General features: G+C 41.1%; 1 protein-coding gene and 1 non-coding gene across 3 annotated transcripts; both read left to right on the forward strand.

Annotated features, from left to right (window-relative positions):
* The first annotated feature begins 747 nt into the window (after nucleotides 1-747).
* LOC103999854 (uncharacterized) lies at nucleotides 748-4,587 on the forward strand. 2 transcript variants are annotated; one of them, XM_009421733.3, is made up of 3 exons: nucleotides 748-1,694; nucleotides 3,842-3,981; nucleotides 4,148-4,284. In XM_009421733.3, exons 1-2 carry the CDS (start codon nucleotides 870-872, stop codon nucleotides 3,935-3,937), a joined length of 921 nt encoding a protein of 306 aa, XP_009420008.2. In that variant the 5' UTR covers nucleotides 748-869; the 3' UTR covers nucleotides 3,938-3,981; nucleotides 4,148-4,284. The 2 variants fall into 2 exon arrangements, with proteins under 2 accessions (XP_009420008.2, XP_009420007.2); XM_009421732.3 differs by having other exon boundaries at nucleotides 749-1,694; nucleotides 3,842-3,912; nucleotides 4,148-4,587.
* Nucleotides 4,588-5,084: 497 nt separating this feature from the next.
* Nucleotides 5,085-5,156, forward strand: TRNAH-GUG (transfer RNA histidin (anticodon GUG)). Its single transcript has one exon. It is a non-coding gene; the product is annotated as a tRNA-His (tRNA).
* The last annotated feature ends 12,100 nt before the right edge of the window (nucleotides 5,157-17,256 follow it).

The following is a 17,256-nucleotide window of genomic DNA, read 5'->3' on the forward strand; positions in this document are numbered from 1 at the left end:
ATATAAGATCGAGGTAAATACGAAATAACATCTTTGCTTTCTTATATCTTTAATCAATGATGTGAGGATCGAAGAGGACCGTATTAAATTTTTTTTTCATGATTTAAATGATTGATTGAAATTTCTTTTCTCAAAACTTGTATAAATTATTTATTATTTTAATAAATAATTTTTTTTTTCATAATCTACTCTTTAATTCTTCGTGGAGGACTCTCTGGGGCTATGGACGAGTCAAAGGGGACCGTATTTTTTATGGGCAACAAACGAAACAAAGCAAGTACAAGAAGCGAAAGAAGAAGAAATAGAAGCAAAGGCTTTAAGCGAGCGAAACATGCAAGAAGAAAGACGTTTAGAATTGGCGAGCGGAGAACAGCTGATGAGTAGAATCCGCCATAGTTTAATGGTTGATGTCCTTCCCCTCCAGTAAGCCCTAATAGTTATCCAGGGGTTTTGCATATTAATTCCTATAATCACTCTTGATTGCGTAATAGTCTTTCTATTACTTTTGACACTTTTGGCATTTTACATATTAATCTCTCGGATTTTTTTCATTTTCACCATAATTTATGTATGTTCATATTAGCAGGTAAGTTTTTTAATTTTGTTATGTAATAATACTTTGTTTAAATATTATTTTAATGAAATTAATATTACATCTTTCAAGTAAACATGTGCAAAGCACGTGTACGCGAGCGGTGTGTTCATGTCAGCGATAATCCTTGCTTTTTCCTCTTCTCTACCAAACAGAGTCTTTTCCACTGTATCAAAGCTTCTAATCACACCCCTCGTTCCCATCTCTTTCTCATTCTCTGCATCTTTAGGTTGGCGAGTTTATAAAGATCCCTCTATTTTTCTCCTTTACCAGCAAAATGCTCTTCTCGATCTCCACTTCCACCTCCAACACCAAGTCGACTTCCAATTGGCTCGAACGCCTCCACAGCTCCAGGGGCTTCTCCGTCCCCGCCCACCTCCACCTCGACCACTTCCTCTCCCCTGATTCTGCTTCCAACCCTAGCCCTAACTCTCCTCCTCCTCCTCCTCCTCCTCCTCCTCCGCCTCCCCCCGAGGAAGTACTCTCCGATCCGCCGCCTCCAGAGCCTCTCGCCAATCCACGCCGCCGGAAAAAACATCTGCAACCGCCTCCGCCCCCGGGCGCTTCTACTGATGGGAAGCAGCGGCTCTTCGATCTCGTGGGCGGTGTCCTCGCGGAGCTCTTTGTTATGGGAGGACCGCCCGTGGTCCGGGCCCTCAAGGCCAAGAAGAGCTCCCGAAAGCAGCCCAACCCTAAGGTCTGCGTACCCTCGGCTTCCGCCAGCATTGACGGCTGCCGTTCCCTTCCGGCGACGTCTCCGCCCTCCAGCGCGGACAACAGTGTGGCCGAGGCCAAGAAGAGCCGGTCAAAGCTGCGGAGAAAGCGGGGCACGGCCGGTAGTCCGGTGGACTTGGACTTGTCGGCGTACTCGAGGACGGATGTGACGGTAATTGATACCAGCTGCCCGGGGTGGAAGTCAGAGAAGGTCATCTTTAGGAAGGGAATTATGTGGAAGGTCCGGGATAAGAAAGTGTGGACATTGAGCAGGAAAAAAAGGAAGATGGGTCTCGTGGGGAGATTGATTAATGAGAAAGACAAGGAACAGCCTCTGGCTGAACCAAAAGTTCAAGCAGATGAGGGGATTTTAGCATCATTTGTTGAAGTAAGAACATCATAAACTTGTTGTATTCCTCCACTCGCTTGGTGAAAAAAAATAGCTCAAATTGTTCAATATTGAATTATGCATCTTGTAGTAGTAGGGTAGCTTACTCTTTTCAATATTGAGATGATCCTGTTTCTGTGATGTCTTTAAGACTCGCATATACCAAAACAGATATTTTGTTTTGTTGGTGTAGACTAACAGAATTCCAGGTTATGTAGACATGATGTAGGTGTAACTCAAGACATAAGTTGTGTTCTAAGCTAGAATGGTGCTTTGTGATGCAATATGACCATGCATGATTACAATGATGTGGAGGACACTGTTTTGGAGTAAAAAGAATGGGTAAAAGTATATTTTATAGGAATATGAAAAAAAATATGGTAAATTAAGTGACTAATGTACCCATTTGAGGTATGAAATTTCTTGGCACATAAAGAGTTAACTTTGTTAACTGGCTCATTCGATTTCATCGTTAGTGTATTATTGGATGAGTAAGAAATAACACATTGTAATTTTATCTAACATTGATATGTTCATAGGTGCATAATCTATATTAACTTGTAGATCATGCCTTGAAAGTCCGAGAGAAACTGGATTGAGCAAATACTTCAAAGGAATTGAGTATTCCAAGAACTGTTACATGTGACAAAACTGTTTCACATAAAATGAAGGACTTCAACGTGGTTTGTGGGCTTGAAAAAAATCATAGGACAGGTTTACCTGAGATTTAAATGAGCTTTGGAATGTTATGTGTATCATGTATGTTAATGCTATTAAGAATATGTATTCCAAACTATTGTTAATACAAGAAAAATGGGTAGTGAAACTAATGACTTCTTGATGTTAATACAATATTTGTTCTGATACCTTAGATGAATGCTTCTGATAGCTATGCATGAGATTAACTAGTGGTGACAGCCTACTTTTACTTGAACTACAATAACATGATTCGTTTGCTAAATAATTATAGACTCTCAAGGATTGTTGTGTTGTCCACCAATAGTGTTTCAGAACTTGGGCAGGCCAAAGCATGCTGATTGACCTGTGATACCATGGGCCCTGTGCCAAGCAATACAAGATGGTCACATTGTCAAGGTTTGTGTTGGCATACTCTCGGCACCAGCACAAGATTATGGTATTCTATCAGGCATGCTGACTGGTATGCCTCAGTACAGCAATCCATGATTACAATGTGATCATCAGCACAAGATGATCACATTGTCAAAAACTTTGACAACTTCTCACCATTTTTTTCCTGGTCCATAGTTGCTGGTGTAACTTGGAAGTTGTGTTCCATTTTTCTTGAAATTGTGGAAGCCTGTTTGCTAGATAACATGTGACATCTTTCTTGGTTTAGACATGTTTGAAATTATGTTCACCATTTATTGATCTGGAAGATGCATTATAAATTTGAAATATTTTTTTATATCAATCCATCATCAATTGCTAGACATAAAACTAGGCAAAGTGGTTTATTTTTATGCCAATATATGCAATATATCACCTCATTTTATGATATCTTGGTTGCTCATTTCAGCATACCGTTCCAGACAGATCTATATGCTGGATTAGTTACAACAATTTTGCATTAGTCTTTGGTTTGCTATAATTTAAACAATAATGATAATCCTTTATCTGAATGAGAACATGATGCGTTCACCATACTAGCTGATTTAGTTACTATCAGCTGCTTCTGCTTCATCTGAGTGAACAACAATATTTACTTGCTGGGATTATAGATATTTCACCAACTTTTGGCACAACTTTAGTCACGTGGATCGTATATTAAAACTATTTGATATATGAAAGGTGTAAGTAACAACGTTCGTTGTTCCTTCATGTGGATTGTTATCAATCTATTCCAATTACCTCATTTGATGATGCATATTTTTGAAACAGCATCTAGGGTTAGGAAGGACTTTGTTGAGATGTGTTTTACTACTTTGTTGCCTATGTGTGGTTATGTTTGAAACATTTTTGTGGTAGTGTATTGAAATTTTGTCATTTTTATGGCTAACCTCTTGTTTTTGGCTTTAATGTTTAGTAAGTTGTGCACTCATGAAATTTGATTACATATTCCTTTAGTAGCTTCATCTGATGCTTTTTTACTCCCACAATTATCTGAAAATAAATTATTACTGAAACAGGGTGGTGATCCTGTCGACAAGAGGGATGCTTCTGGAAAGATAGGTGACCAGGTTCCAATTTCCATACGAAGGCAAGCTTGCTTGGATCAGTATTGATTATGTTAGCATTTCTGTGTTCTATGGATGGCATAATGACCAAGGTTTTTCGTATTGCCTTGAATAATTAAGTTGCTTTAGTTTTCAACTGAATTTTCTAATGCCCAAGAGACGACGATGATACTCTCAATATAGGAGGATAATATTTCCAGCACTCCTAAGTTTTGCTTTCTTGGTTAATCATAACATGTCCAATCTTCAAATTTCCAGGCAGAAGTTTTCAAGATCCCCACGTACACGAACAGCCGAAGACTCTGCTTTCCAACCAAATGCTACAAGCAGCAGGAAAAATGGTGTATCGTGCCCTAGAAGTTCACCTAAAGAAAGATGAGATTCTGAAGAATTTGGAGTTGTCCCTGTTCATTCAGTTGGAAAAGGTTTTCCAAAGGCCTGTCAATGCTCTGCAGCTTAATGAAATGCTCTTTGCAGGACAAGGTATGGAAAGTTATTCTCAATTTGGTCGTTTGTAACTGCTACTGGATGCTTGCAAATTCACCATGGGGTGGCTTTACTGTCTTGTGGTTGTGGTCTGAAGTTTATTTTTCTTACCATTCCTTCTCACACAGTCACCTTAATCTGTTAAGCTGAGATGATTGTGTGGTTGTTTGTGGGACACATTTGTCTATTTAAACTCTTATTCTTGTCGGTGATACGAGGTCTTTTACCTCTCGTTTTCTGCCCATTATTCTGTTTCAAGCCTAACATATTCTCAAATGCTTGAATCTTTCGACATTATTATTTGTATACTGATTGAATTTAAGCGTGCAACATGCTTGATAAAGTCGTATATCAATTGAATTTTTTTTAAAAAAAATTAAACAATTTTTTTTGTTACATTGTATGGTGATTTATCTGTGCAGGAACAGACTAACCACTAGAATGCGTCAATAGATATATATCAAAAAATGAAAGTGAGGGAGGGATTTTAAGATGTTATCTTTGTTTTTACCTGCGTTCTGATTGATCATTTTCATTTATGTGGATTTTAAGAGGGAAGATCTCGTCACCGAGAGAATTAGCTGAGCTGAGTAATTAATTATATAATCTTTTCACATTTAACCTAAATTATTAATGTGCTGTTGTAAATAATTTATTCTGAACTATCATTTAGAATAAATATAAAATTAAAATAAACTGTAACATCAAAGTGGCTGTAGTTTAGTGGTTAGAATTCCACGTTGTGGCCGTGGAGACCTGGGCTCGAATCCCAGCAGCCACAAATGTTTTTATTTTTATTTTTTTTCTATTCGCCCTATTTTGTATTGCTTTCCTTCATCCGTCATTTGCTCTATTCATACTTAGTTTCTGGATGTTGATACAAGAAAGAAACCGTAGCATTTTAAGCCTATAAGCAGGTCATAAAACTTGTTTCTGATGCCCAAACTCAGAAACTGTCTTACTTTGTTGTCACAAAGTAACAAGTGTCAGTTAAAGAGGAAGTTTTAACGAATCAAACAAAACCCTTCCTTAATTCAAGTGCCTGTCATTTCTACAAACACATGCAGCAGACAAACTCAGAAACTGTCTTATTTTGTTATCACAAAGTGAGAAGTGTCATTTAACCCGGAAGTCTCAACCAGGAAGTGCCTGTCATTTCTACAAACACATGCAGCAGGCAAGCGTGTTATGATTGTGACTCCTCTGGCTCCGTTGGCCTCTCTCATCCCATTAATGGATGGCATCGTCAGCCCGCAGCACTATCACATGCCGCGTCGCGTCGAACCTCTCCCCGCGCCCCACAGAGCGTAGGCCTCCTACCCGTGGTCCGCGTCGTCGCCTATCAGCAGCTGGTCATTCGGCATCCGCAGCGGCGTGAACCGGGCGATGGCCAGCAGTATGGTTGTGGTGGCCACGAGGTTCCACACGGTGACGAAAACGGCTCCCACCAGCTGCTTGAAGAGCTGGATGTAAGCATAAAGATATGTAATTATGTTATGTCAATAATACGAAAATAACCTATATGCTAGGATTGAAATCAATACATAGATCTAATTATACGATGCGTACCTTTTGATGTCATATGTTCAGAGATCCCGTTGATCTGCTAAGCACCGTCTTTAATCCAAAATAGCTGCAAGCACTGTCTTTAATCCGATCGTCTTTGATCCAATCGCATGCAATCTGAAGGAGTGCAAGGAGAGTAGACCCTTTCTCCTCTCTTCCTATCCACAGATTGATGGATTTGGGGAGAAGGTTTTGGGGAGAGAGTCGAGGAGAATAACTGAATCCCTCAACGGAGAGGTGCGTCTGTCTATACGTGTCAACGTTATGACAACGTTATGACGCTCTAACACACCCTCAACCCCTAAAGATCCTGTCCTTTTATAGGCGAGAGCAGAGGGTCTACGATGAGATCTCAGAAGATTTCCTCCATCAAGTCTATTGGCTAAAATATCTGAACGGAACCTAATTAGTTATTCTATTATATATCTTATTCAATTATAAAAGGGCCACGTATTCTAACATTCTCCCACTTGGCCCATTAATTGATAAGATATAAAAGAGATACAAAATCAAAACAAACAAAACAAAATTTGTTTTAAAATAATTTTACCTAATTGGATTCCAAGAAATTTTGAAAAGCATTTTATACATGGCCATGTTTTAAAAATAAGCCAATAAGTCCAATAAATACAATAATACTATATTAAGTCCAACTATCAATGCGAGTCATAGCGGTTGTATTTCATCAATGTCATACTCCCTTCTATGTACCACAACATTGTTAGTCTTTCCTAATATAGTCCATAATGACCCTTGTAATTTGTCTTGTCAAGATAATCCTATTATTACATTCAACCATAATATGCATAAACATAAATATAAATAGGATAGTAGAAACATATAACTTTAATTAAGTAAAATGTCAATAATAGCATCCACATAAACATGCATCACCATATCCTTTATGACTTGCTCACAAGCCCCATTCTAAGAACATGTTCTTTGAATATTTTACTCTGTAAGGCTTTTGTCAATGGATCAGCAATCATCATAGTGGTGCTCAAGTTCTCAATTGACACTTGCTGTTTCTAGACTCTTTCTCTAACCACCAAGTACTTTATCTCAATGTGCTTGGTGTTGAATCTCGGATTTTGATGATAAAGTCAATTATCATTTGTTGTCTAATCTATGTGTTGAGATAAGTGTGCAGGATTAACTACGATGAAAGTTAGACAAGCAGCAGGAGTTGCGCCGGAGTCAAGTTCATGATCACATTGGGAGTTCGAGAGTTCGACGGAAGTTCGGACGGTCGTCGGAGGTTCTGCGAGAACAGATCCGAGAAGTCCAGAAGCTTGCCAAGCGAAGCTCGTCGGAACTTGCCAAGTGGATCGTCGCAAAGTCCAGGAGTTTGCCGGAAGTCCGCAGGAGCATCACCGAGGGTTCATCGGATGATCGACGGAAGTTCGCCGGAAACTCGCCGGAAGAAGCGATTGACGCACCGAAGCAAAGCTGCAGAAATTGTCTTAGATCTAATCGTAGTTAGCATGTTAATTAAGTTGGAAAATGGGAGGTGATCCCATTAGCTTAATCTTGGGGCAATTGGGCTCCTGAAAGACTGAAATTGGGCCGAATGGAGTTAACCATTCGGACCCTGATTGCACCAGGAGGTGCAACCGCCTAGGCCAGGAGGTGGCACCGCCTGGGCTAAGCCTCCCAGCGAGATTGGGCGGTGCAACCTCCCCAGCCAGGAGGTGGCACCGCCTGAGCTCAGTCTTCGAGCAAGACTGGGCGGTGCAACCTCCCTGACAGAGAGGTGGCACCGCCTGAGCTCGGTCTTCGAGCTCTGGCAGAGAGGTGCAACCGCCTCAGTCAAGAGGTGGCACCGCCTGGGCTCAGTCTTCGAGCTCTGCCAGGCGGTGCAACCTCTCCAGTCAAGAGGTGCAACCGCCTGATCCCGGAATTTCGGGATTTGATCGTTTTGAGCTCCAAATTTGAATTGGGTTGGGGCCTATAAATACCCCACCCATTCAGCACTGAAAAGATACAGATCCATACCGAATTCTTGATCTTTTCAGTGACTCTAAGAGCTCAAATTTGTGTAAAGTCCTAAAGTTCTCCTCTTCTCTGTTCTTCAAGTCTTGAGTTATAAAGAGAGGAGAGAAAGGATCTGTAAGGGTTGTCTCCTGAGCCCGTCAAAAGGAGAGAAACTGTAAAAGGGTAGTTGGCCTTCGCCCATTGAAGGAAGGCCCCTAATTGACGTCGGTGACCTCGCCGGTGGAGGAAGCCAAAAGTGGAGTAGGTCAAGACTGACCGAACCACTCTAAATCTCTGGATTGCGTTTATTTTGAGCACTTTATCATTACTGCAAACCTCCTACATAGCTACTGCTCTCTGTGCTTTTACGAATAAGCTTCTAAGTTCTAATCTTTCCGAATCTGCATTCAGACGTCAAAAGGTGTTTTCGTACGATCTTTACATTGTAGCTTACATTTACGTCTTGAATCTGTTTGTAACTGCGAACTGTCTTCTGCGCTTTTACGAACGAGTTTCTTTGCAGTTTACATTTACATATTGATTCTATTTATAACTGCAAACTGTCTTCTGCAATTTTACCAACGAGTTTCAACATTTAGACGTAAAACTGTATTTAGACGTAAATCGGCTTTCCTCGCACAATCATCAGATTTCGGTTTACGTTTACGTCTTGATTGCAATTGCATACTGCCTTCTGCGAATATACAAACGAGTTTTATAGTTCAGACGTAAATCTACGTTTTAGACGTAAATCCGCGTTTAGACGTAAATCTGCGTTTAGACGTAAATCTGCGTTTAGACGTAAATCTGCTTTTTGCAGATTACTTTTTGAGCTGTACAATAGCAGCACATTGTCTTTATACTTCTGCTTAAACTGCGCTTAGACGCAAACTGTGTTTAGGCACAAACTGCGCTTAGACGCAATCTGCGCTTAGATGCAAACTGCGCTTAGACGCAATCTGAGTTTAGACGCAATCTACATTTAGACGCAAACTGCATTTAGACGCTAACTGTGTTTAAACGTAAACTGCACTTAATCATAAGTAATCTTAGAATCGGCTTTTGCATCAAAATAGTTTTTATCGAAAGAACGTAGCTTTAGTTTTTAATCGCTGAAAGATTTCCGCTGCACTAATTCACCCCCCCCCCTCTTAGTGCTCTCGATCCTAACAATTGGTATCAGAGCACGGTTAACTCTCTAACGGATTAAAACCCAAAGAGAAATGGCATACGCCGGAAACCAAGAGGGGCGTCCACCCATGTTCAGTGGGACGGACTACACCTACTGGAAGACCCGAATGAGGATCTTTCTTATTTCTATGGATTTTGAACTGTGGAATCTTGTCGAAAACGGATTTTCGAAGTCTTCTCTTCCAATGATCGATTGGAATGATTTGGAGAAGAAGGCTTTCGCTCTTAATGCAAAGGCTATGAATGCCTTATTTTGTGCACTTGATAAAAACGAGTTTAACCGTGTTTCAACTTGTGAAACTGCATTTGATATTTGGCACACACTCGAAGTGACCCATGAGGGCACAAGTAGAGTAAAAGAGTCAAAAATCAATTTGCTGTTACATTCTTTCGAACTTTTTCGGATGAAACCGAGTGAAACCATTGGCGACATGTTTACCCGTTTCACGGATGTCGTCAACGGTCTAAAAGGACTCGAAAAGAGCTTTTCGGATTTTGAACTTGTTAATAAGATACTAAGATCCCTTCCTAAGAGTTGGGATCCTAAAGTCACTGCTATTCAAGAGGCAAAAGATCTGCGAAATTTCCCTCTTGAAGAACTAATCGGGTCATTAATGACCTACGAAATGACTTGTAAAGCTCATGAAGAGCAAGAAGACATCCTTCCAAAGAACAGGAAGGATATGGCACTCAAAACTTCTGAATGCCACTTGAGAGAAAACTCAAGTGATGAGGACTGTGATGATGACTTGGCACTTCTAACAAGAAAGTTTAAAAAGTTCTTTAAAAGAAACAAGTTTAAGAATGATGCAAAAAATAAACTTGAACCCAAGAAGGACCAAGTAATCTGCTATGAATGCAAAAAGCCGGGACACTACAAGAGTGATTGTCCCCAAGTCAAAAGGAGAACATCAAAGAAGAAGGCGCTTCAAGCAACATGGGATGACTCAAGCGCATCCGAAGAAGAGGAGTCCAACACCGAGCAAGTTGCTCATTACGCCTTAATGGCCATCGAAGATGAGGTAACAAATTCAATAGATGCAGATTTATCATTCGATGAATTATTAAATGCTTTCCATGAATTGTTTGATGAATGCAAAAGTATCAGTAGAAAATACAAATTGCTGAAAAAGATGCATGATAGTCTTACTTGTGAGTTTGACAAGTTAAAAGTTGAACATCATGATAGTTTAAATTCATGTATCAAATGTCATGATTTAGAAACTTTCCAAAAAGAAAACCTGCTACTCAAAGACACCTTGAAGAAATTCGAGGTTGGTAGCAAGTCATTGAACATGATCCTTGCAAACAAGGGTCACGTTCCAAAAAGAAGTGGAATTGGATTTGTGAGAAGTCCTCACCTAAATCCAACCACTTTTATAAAAGGCTCCATCTTACATGTTCAACACCAAGCAAAATGCAACTTTTGTTGCAAAATTGGACACAAGACACATTATTGTCCTTTCAAGAAAATAAGTCCAAACAAATTGATTTGGGTTCCTAAAGGAACCATAATAAACTCTATGCAACATGATAAACAATACAGATCTATCTTTGAGGCACCCAAAAGCAAATGGGTTCCTAAAAATCATCCCTTCCTATAAAAACATTAAAATTTTAGGTCGGAGCAAGAAATAATATTCTGCTCCTTGACTCTCGATAGTCATAAACCAAGAGTCAAAAAGGAACTCACAACGCTTAAGTAACAAGTGGAAGTTATGAAATCACAAATACGATTTGGATACAACCTTATTAGAAACATATGATATCCAAATCTTCGAACCCGTCAACACTATCATCTACGAATTAATTCTTGTATCATGAAGAAACTAAATATGTCATGATCTTAAAAGAGATACCAAACAAACTATCAATATACGTATGACATATGCACGTTAAAAGACCTATCTTAATTGCTCTGAAATGAAAAACTCTCCTCAAGGCAAAGACTCCCTGATCAAATCACATTAGGTGCTCACTGGCTGCAGGCGGTGGCACCTCTCCAGCTGGCGGTGGCACCTCCAGCTACCACGGGTTGCCAGAGGTTGCACCGCTCCAACCAGAGGTGCAACCGCCCGCAACTCTGCCTTTTTAAACCCACGCTAGGGCCGGCAGTGGAACCGACCCCAACTCACTCCCATTTCCTCCTCTACTCTTCCAAGTCTCCTCCATTCTCATTTCACTCCTCTAAGCCTTCCAAATACCTCCCATTTCGGAGCAAAACATCAAGAATCCTTCCTTCTCTTGAAGATTTCACAAAGGTACTCTCTAAGAAGTCCTTAAATTCTGTTTTGTTCTTCATTTACTCTTGCTCATCATCATCCCTCTAAACAGCAGTAGTTATGGGATCTAGAAGATCCTCAAGGGACAAGGGAAAGAGGAGTTTAGTAGAAGAGTTTGATTTCACTCTTTTCGATTAAAAAAACCATGCTAAAAAATTTCCCTCTTTCGAACTTAGATGTATCAATAAGGGAAAATACGTAGATCTAAATGAACTAAGAGACTTAGAGACTATCCAATGGTTTGCAAACCTAGATCTACTTCCAATCTTGCAGATTAACGAACCCATCTATCCTAGGCTAGTTAGATTATTTTACAATAACATACAAATAGATGATGAAGAAAGGATGTCCACCTATCTTTTAGGACAACACATCTCAATCACTGATAGGTTCATTTGTGATATGATAGGCATTCCCATAAAAAGCATAGGACTTTACTTTAGAGGATCATGGGATGATGAAAGTATTGGAACATCCTATGTTGAAGCCTTAGGAACAATCTTTGCCAATCCTAACATAGCATTGGTTCCTAAAAGTTGTGAACATCTATTGCCTTTGAACACTAAGATACTTCTGTTAGGATCGAGAGCACTAAGAGGGGGGGGGTGAATTAGTGCAGCGGATATCTTTTAGCGATTAAAAACAAAAGCTGCGTTCGTTCGATAAAAATCAGTTTTGAAGCAAAAGCCGACTCAAAGATAACTTATGACTAAGTGCAGTTTACGTCTAAAGGTAGTTTACGTCTAAACACAATTTACGTTTAAATGCAGTTTGCGTCTAAACGCAGTTTTACGTCTAAACGCAGATTTACGTCTAAATGCAGATTTACGTCTAAACGCAGATTTACGTCCAAACTCAGTTTACGTCTAAAACGCAGTTTTACGTTTAAACGTAGTTTACGTCTAAACGCAGTTTTACGTCTAAAATGTAGATTTACGTCTAAACGCAGATTTACGTCTAAACGTAGTTTGCGTCTAAGCGCAGTTTGCGTCTAAACACAGTTTGCGTCTAAGCGCAGTTTACGTCTAAACGCAGCTTACGTCTAAACGCAGTTTGCGTCTAAACGCAGTTTGCGTCTAAGCGCAGTTTACGTTTAAACGCAGTTTGCGTCTAAACGCAGTTTGCGTCTAAACGCAGATGACAGTTTGCAGTTCTAAATGAAATCAAGACGTAAATGTAAACTGCACAGAACCTTGTTCGTAAAAGCGCAGAAGACAGTTTGCAGTTGTAAATGAAATCAAGACGTGAACGTAAACTGCACAGAACCTTGTCCGTAAAAAAGGCGCAGAAGATAGTTTGCAGTTGTAAGTGAAATCAAGACGTAAACGTAAACTGCACAGAACCTTGTTCGTAAAAGCGCAGAAGACAGTTTGCAGTTGTAAATGAAATCAAGACGTGAACGTAAACTGCACAGAACCTTGTCCGTAAAAAAGGCGCAGAAGATAGTTTGCAGTTGTAAGTGAAATCAAGATGTAAACGTAAATTGCACAGAACTCATTCGTAAAAGCGCAGAGAGACAGTTTGCAGTTTGTAGATGGAATCAAGACGTAAACGTAAACTGCACAGAATTCGTTCGTAAAAGCGCAGAGAGCAGTTTGCAGTTTGTAAATGGAATTAAGATGTGAACGTAAACTACACAGAACTCGTTCGTAAAAGCGCAGAGAGCAGTAGCTATGTAGGAGGTTTGCAGTAATGATAAAGTGCTCAAAATAAACGCAAACCAGAGATTTAGAGTGGTTCGGTCAGTCTTGACCTACTCCACTTTTGGCTTCCTCCACCGGCGAGGTCACCGACGTCAACTAGGAGCCTTCCTTCAATAGGCGAAGGCCAACTACCCTCTTACAGATTCACTCCTTTTGACGGGCTCAGGAGACAACCCTTACAAATGTTTTCTCTCCTCTCTTTACAACTCAAACTTGAAGAACAGAAGGAGGAGGAAAACTAGCAGTTTTGAGCTCTAAGAACCACTGAAAAGATCAAGATTTCGGCTTGAGTTCTTGCTATCTCAGTGCTGAATGGGTGGGGAATTTATAGGCCCCAACCCAATTCAAATTTGGAGCTCAAAACGATCAAATCCCGGAATTCCGGGATCAGGCGGTTGCACCTCTTGACTGGAGAGGTTGCACCGCCTGGCAGAGCTCGAAGACCGAGCTCAGGCGGTGCTACCTCTCTGCCAGGGAGGTTGCACCGCCCAGTCTAGCTCGAAGACTGAGCTCAGGCGGTGCTACCTCTCTGCCAGGGAGGTTGCACCGCCCAGTCTAGCTCGAAGACTGAGCTCAGGCGGTGCCACCTCTCTGCCAGGGAGGTTGCACCGCCCAGTCTAGCTCGAAGACTGAGCTCAGGCGGTGCCACCTCCCGGCTGGGGAGGTTGCACCGCCCAGTCTCGCTGGGAGGCTTAGCCCAAGCGGTGCCACCTCCTGGCCTGGGCGGTTGCACCTCCTGGTGCAATCAGGGTCCGAATGGTTCATTCCATTCGACCCAATTTCAATCTTTCAGGGGCCCAATTGCCCCAAGATTAAGCCAATGGGATCACCTCCCATTTTCCAACTTAATCATCGTGCTAACTACGATTAAATCTAAGACAACTTCTGCAGCTTTGCTTCGGTGCGTCAATCGCTCCTTCCGGCGAGTTTCCGGCGAACTTCCATCGATCATCCGATGAACCCTCGGTGATGCTCCTGCGGACTTCCAGCAAACTCCTGGACTTTGCGACGATCCACTTGGCAAGTTCCGACGAGCTTCGCTTGGCAAGCTTCTGGACTTCTCGGATCTGTTCTCGCAGAACCTCCGACGACCGTCCGAACTTCCGTCGAACTCTCGAACTTCCAACGTGATCATGAACTTGACTCCGGCGCAACTCCTGCTGCTTGTCTAACTTTCATCGTAGTTAATCCTGCACACTTAAAACAAAAACTTTGATCGAGACAATTAATCCTAAGCAATTAACCAAGTTGTCCGGCATGTCATTGGTCCCTCGACGCTTCGTCCGATTCTTCGGCGCATCGTCCTTTCCTGCAGCCTATTGCCCAATCGGCCTGTTGGCTCCGCAACTCCGATATCCTTGGCACAATACCCGCTCTTCTTGGCCCGATGCCCGAGTCCACGACCCGAAGCCTTCTGTCGATACGTCGACCGATCCACCGGCCCGACGTCCAATCTTCTGACATGTTCCTCCGGCACAACATGATGTTCCTGCTTTAATTGTCTCATCCTGATCAAAGCATCCTGCGTCACTCAAAACGCAGATTAAATCATAAACATATATTAAGTAGTTTCATCATCAAAATACGAGATTCAACAACTTCATCATATCATGACTAGTATAATTCTTCCTAAACAATACCATCATGATGAAGTAAGTCAATTAGAATTAGGAACTATGTACTTAATCATGAAGGGACATGACATCTGTCTTGGTTATCTTATCCAACAAAACATGTTAGAATTATCTAAGAAAGATATGATGCTCCCATATGGTGGTATAATCACAAGAATAATGAAAGCTTACGACATTCTAATACCACCAGAAAAAGAAGTAATGAAAGTAGATCGATTCAGCATAATAAACAAAAATCTACTTCACCGACTAAGATGTTACTATAGAAACGGTAACTGGGTTAGAATCCCTAGAAGGACTGATCACCCTCAACCTGAACCAGAACCGGAAACACCAGTATTTAGGGGTACCCAATCTCCTCCGACCCTTCCCTTTGAGGAAATACATCTAGTTGAGCAAACTCATACATCCATCGAAGAAATTGAGATTCGAATGGATCGATTCGAATAGAGACAAGAACGGATTGAACAACGACAAGATCAAATCCTATCTGAGCTGCAGCAAATTCATAGTCAATTTGACTCCTTATTTAGGCACTTTAATTTTCCACCTCATCAATGAACTTGTTGAACACCTGTTGTTGTTGTAAACTTCTTATGTTACTTCTGATGTGCTGGCTGTAAACATCTATCGTGGGAAACATATATCTTGCGCCTTGTGGTAAAAGTTATCTCAGATTTTTATGGTATCATTACTGTTTGGTATGTGATGTGTCCAAATTAAGAATGTTGTGCTTTGAAACTAAAAGTTTTGAAAACCTTGTGCTTTGATTTCATTCAGAATTAGGAATGTTGATGTGTCCGAATAGAAAAATTTGTTAAAATTATTTTTCGGACTATATTGAATGATCAAATCACTTGATTGCCATGTTTCTATGATTATATGTGAAAATCTGTAACAAAATCTTGTCCGAATACATAAAACAGATTTTCTCGTACACCTTCATGAAAAATAAGTTTCTGAAATAAATTTGATGAAGTGATTCATGTGTATGTATTCCATCCTGCAAAATCTTTACATAGACAATGGATTATAACAAAAAGGGGAAGAAGTATTTAAAGCAATCTATGTAAAATTCCTCTATAAGCTTGCTATTGTTATTTTTCTGGTATCATAATTACTATGTTTTTCGTTGATGACAAAGGGGGAGATATATGAATTGATAAACACTGCCATGATTAGAAATACTATGAGTGATGCTATAAACACTGCTATGATTATGCCATCCTTGCATCACCAAGAGATATATGAACATGTGCTAAAGTTTGCATTATGCCCTGAGTTGATATCTTATCATGTGAAGAAAATGCAAAACTTGCTAGAATATTTCAAATGTGTGCATCATGTAATAGTGCTTCACAGCTTTATATGATAATGTTAAAACTATATGATGAATATTTACAAACACAATCATACAAACTTGATGATGTATGTCAAGCCTTGACATCATCCTTGAAGAGATACATCATGATGAGTATCATGATGGGAGTATTGATAAGTTTAACTGATCTAACTTATCAATACGTCACTTGAATTCTTAGGTCTTGAATTCAAGGTTGACTTATCTCAACTATGGCATATAGACAGGGGGAGTTAAGGATAACTCCATTATCAATTGATTGTCATCATCAAAAAGGGGGAGATTGTTGAATCTCGGATTTTGATGATGAAGTCAATTGTCATTTGTTGTCTAATCTATGTGTTGAGATAAGTGTGCAGGATTAACTACGATGAAAGTTAGACAAGCAGCAGGAGTTGCGCCGGAGTCAAGTTCATGATCACATTGGGAGTTCGAGAGTTCGACGGAAGTTCGGACGGTCGTCGGAGGTTCTGCGAGAACAGATCCGAGAAGTCCAGAAGCTTGCCAAGCGAAGCTCGTCGGAACTTGCCAAGTGGATCGTCGCAAAGTCCAGGAGTTTGCCGGAAGTCCGCAGGAGCATCACCGAGGGTTCATCGGATGATCGACGGAAGTTCGCCGGAAACTCGCCGGAAGAAGCGATTGACGCACCGAAGCAAAGCTGCAGAAATTATCTTAGATCTAATCGTAGTTAGCACGTTGATTAAGTTGGAAAATGGGAGGTGATCCCATTAGCTTAATCTTGGGGCAATTGGGCCCCTGAAAGACTGAAATTGGGCCGAATGGAGTTAACCATTCGGACCCTGATTGCACCAGGAGGTGCAACCGCCTAGGCCAGGAGGTGGCACCGCCTGGGCTAAGCCTCCCAGCGAGACTGGGCGGTGGAACCTCCCCAGCCAGGAGGTGGCACCGCCTGAGCTCAGTCTTCGAGCAAGACTGGGCGGTGCAACCTCCTTGACAGAGAGGTGGCATCGCCTGAGCTCGGTCTTCGAGCTCTGGCAGAGAGGTGCAACCGCCTCAGTCAAGAGGTGGCACCGCCTGGGCTCAGTCTTCGAGCTCTGCCAGGCGGTGCAACCTCTCCAGTCAAGAGGTGCAACCGCCTGATCCCGGAATTCCGGGATTTGATCGTTTTGAGCTCCAAATTTGAATTGGGTTGGGGCCTATAAATACCCCA

The sequence above is a fragment of the Musa acuminata genome, chromosome BXJ1-10, assembly GCF_036884655.1.
Source record: "Musa acuminata AAA Group cultivar baxijiao chromosome BXJ1-10, Cavendish_Baxijiao_AAA, whole genome shotgun sequence".
Taxonomy (NCBI): domain Eukaryota; kingdom Viridiplantae; phylum Streptophyta; class Magnoliopsida; order Zingiberales; family Musaceae; genus Musa; species Musa acuminata.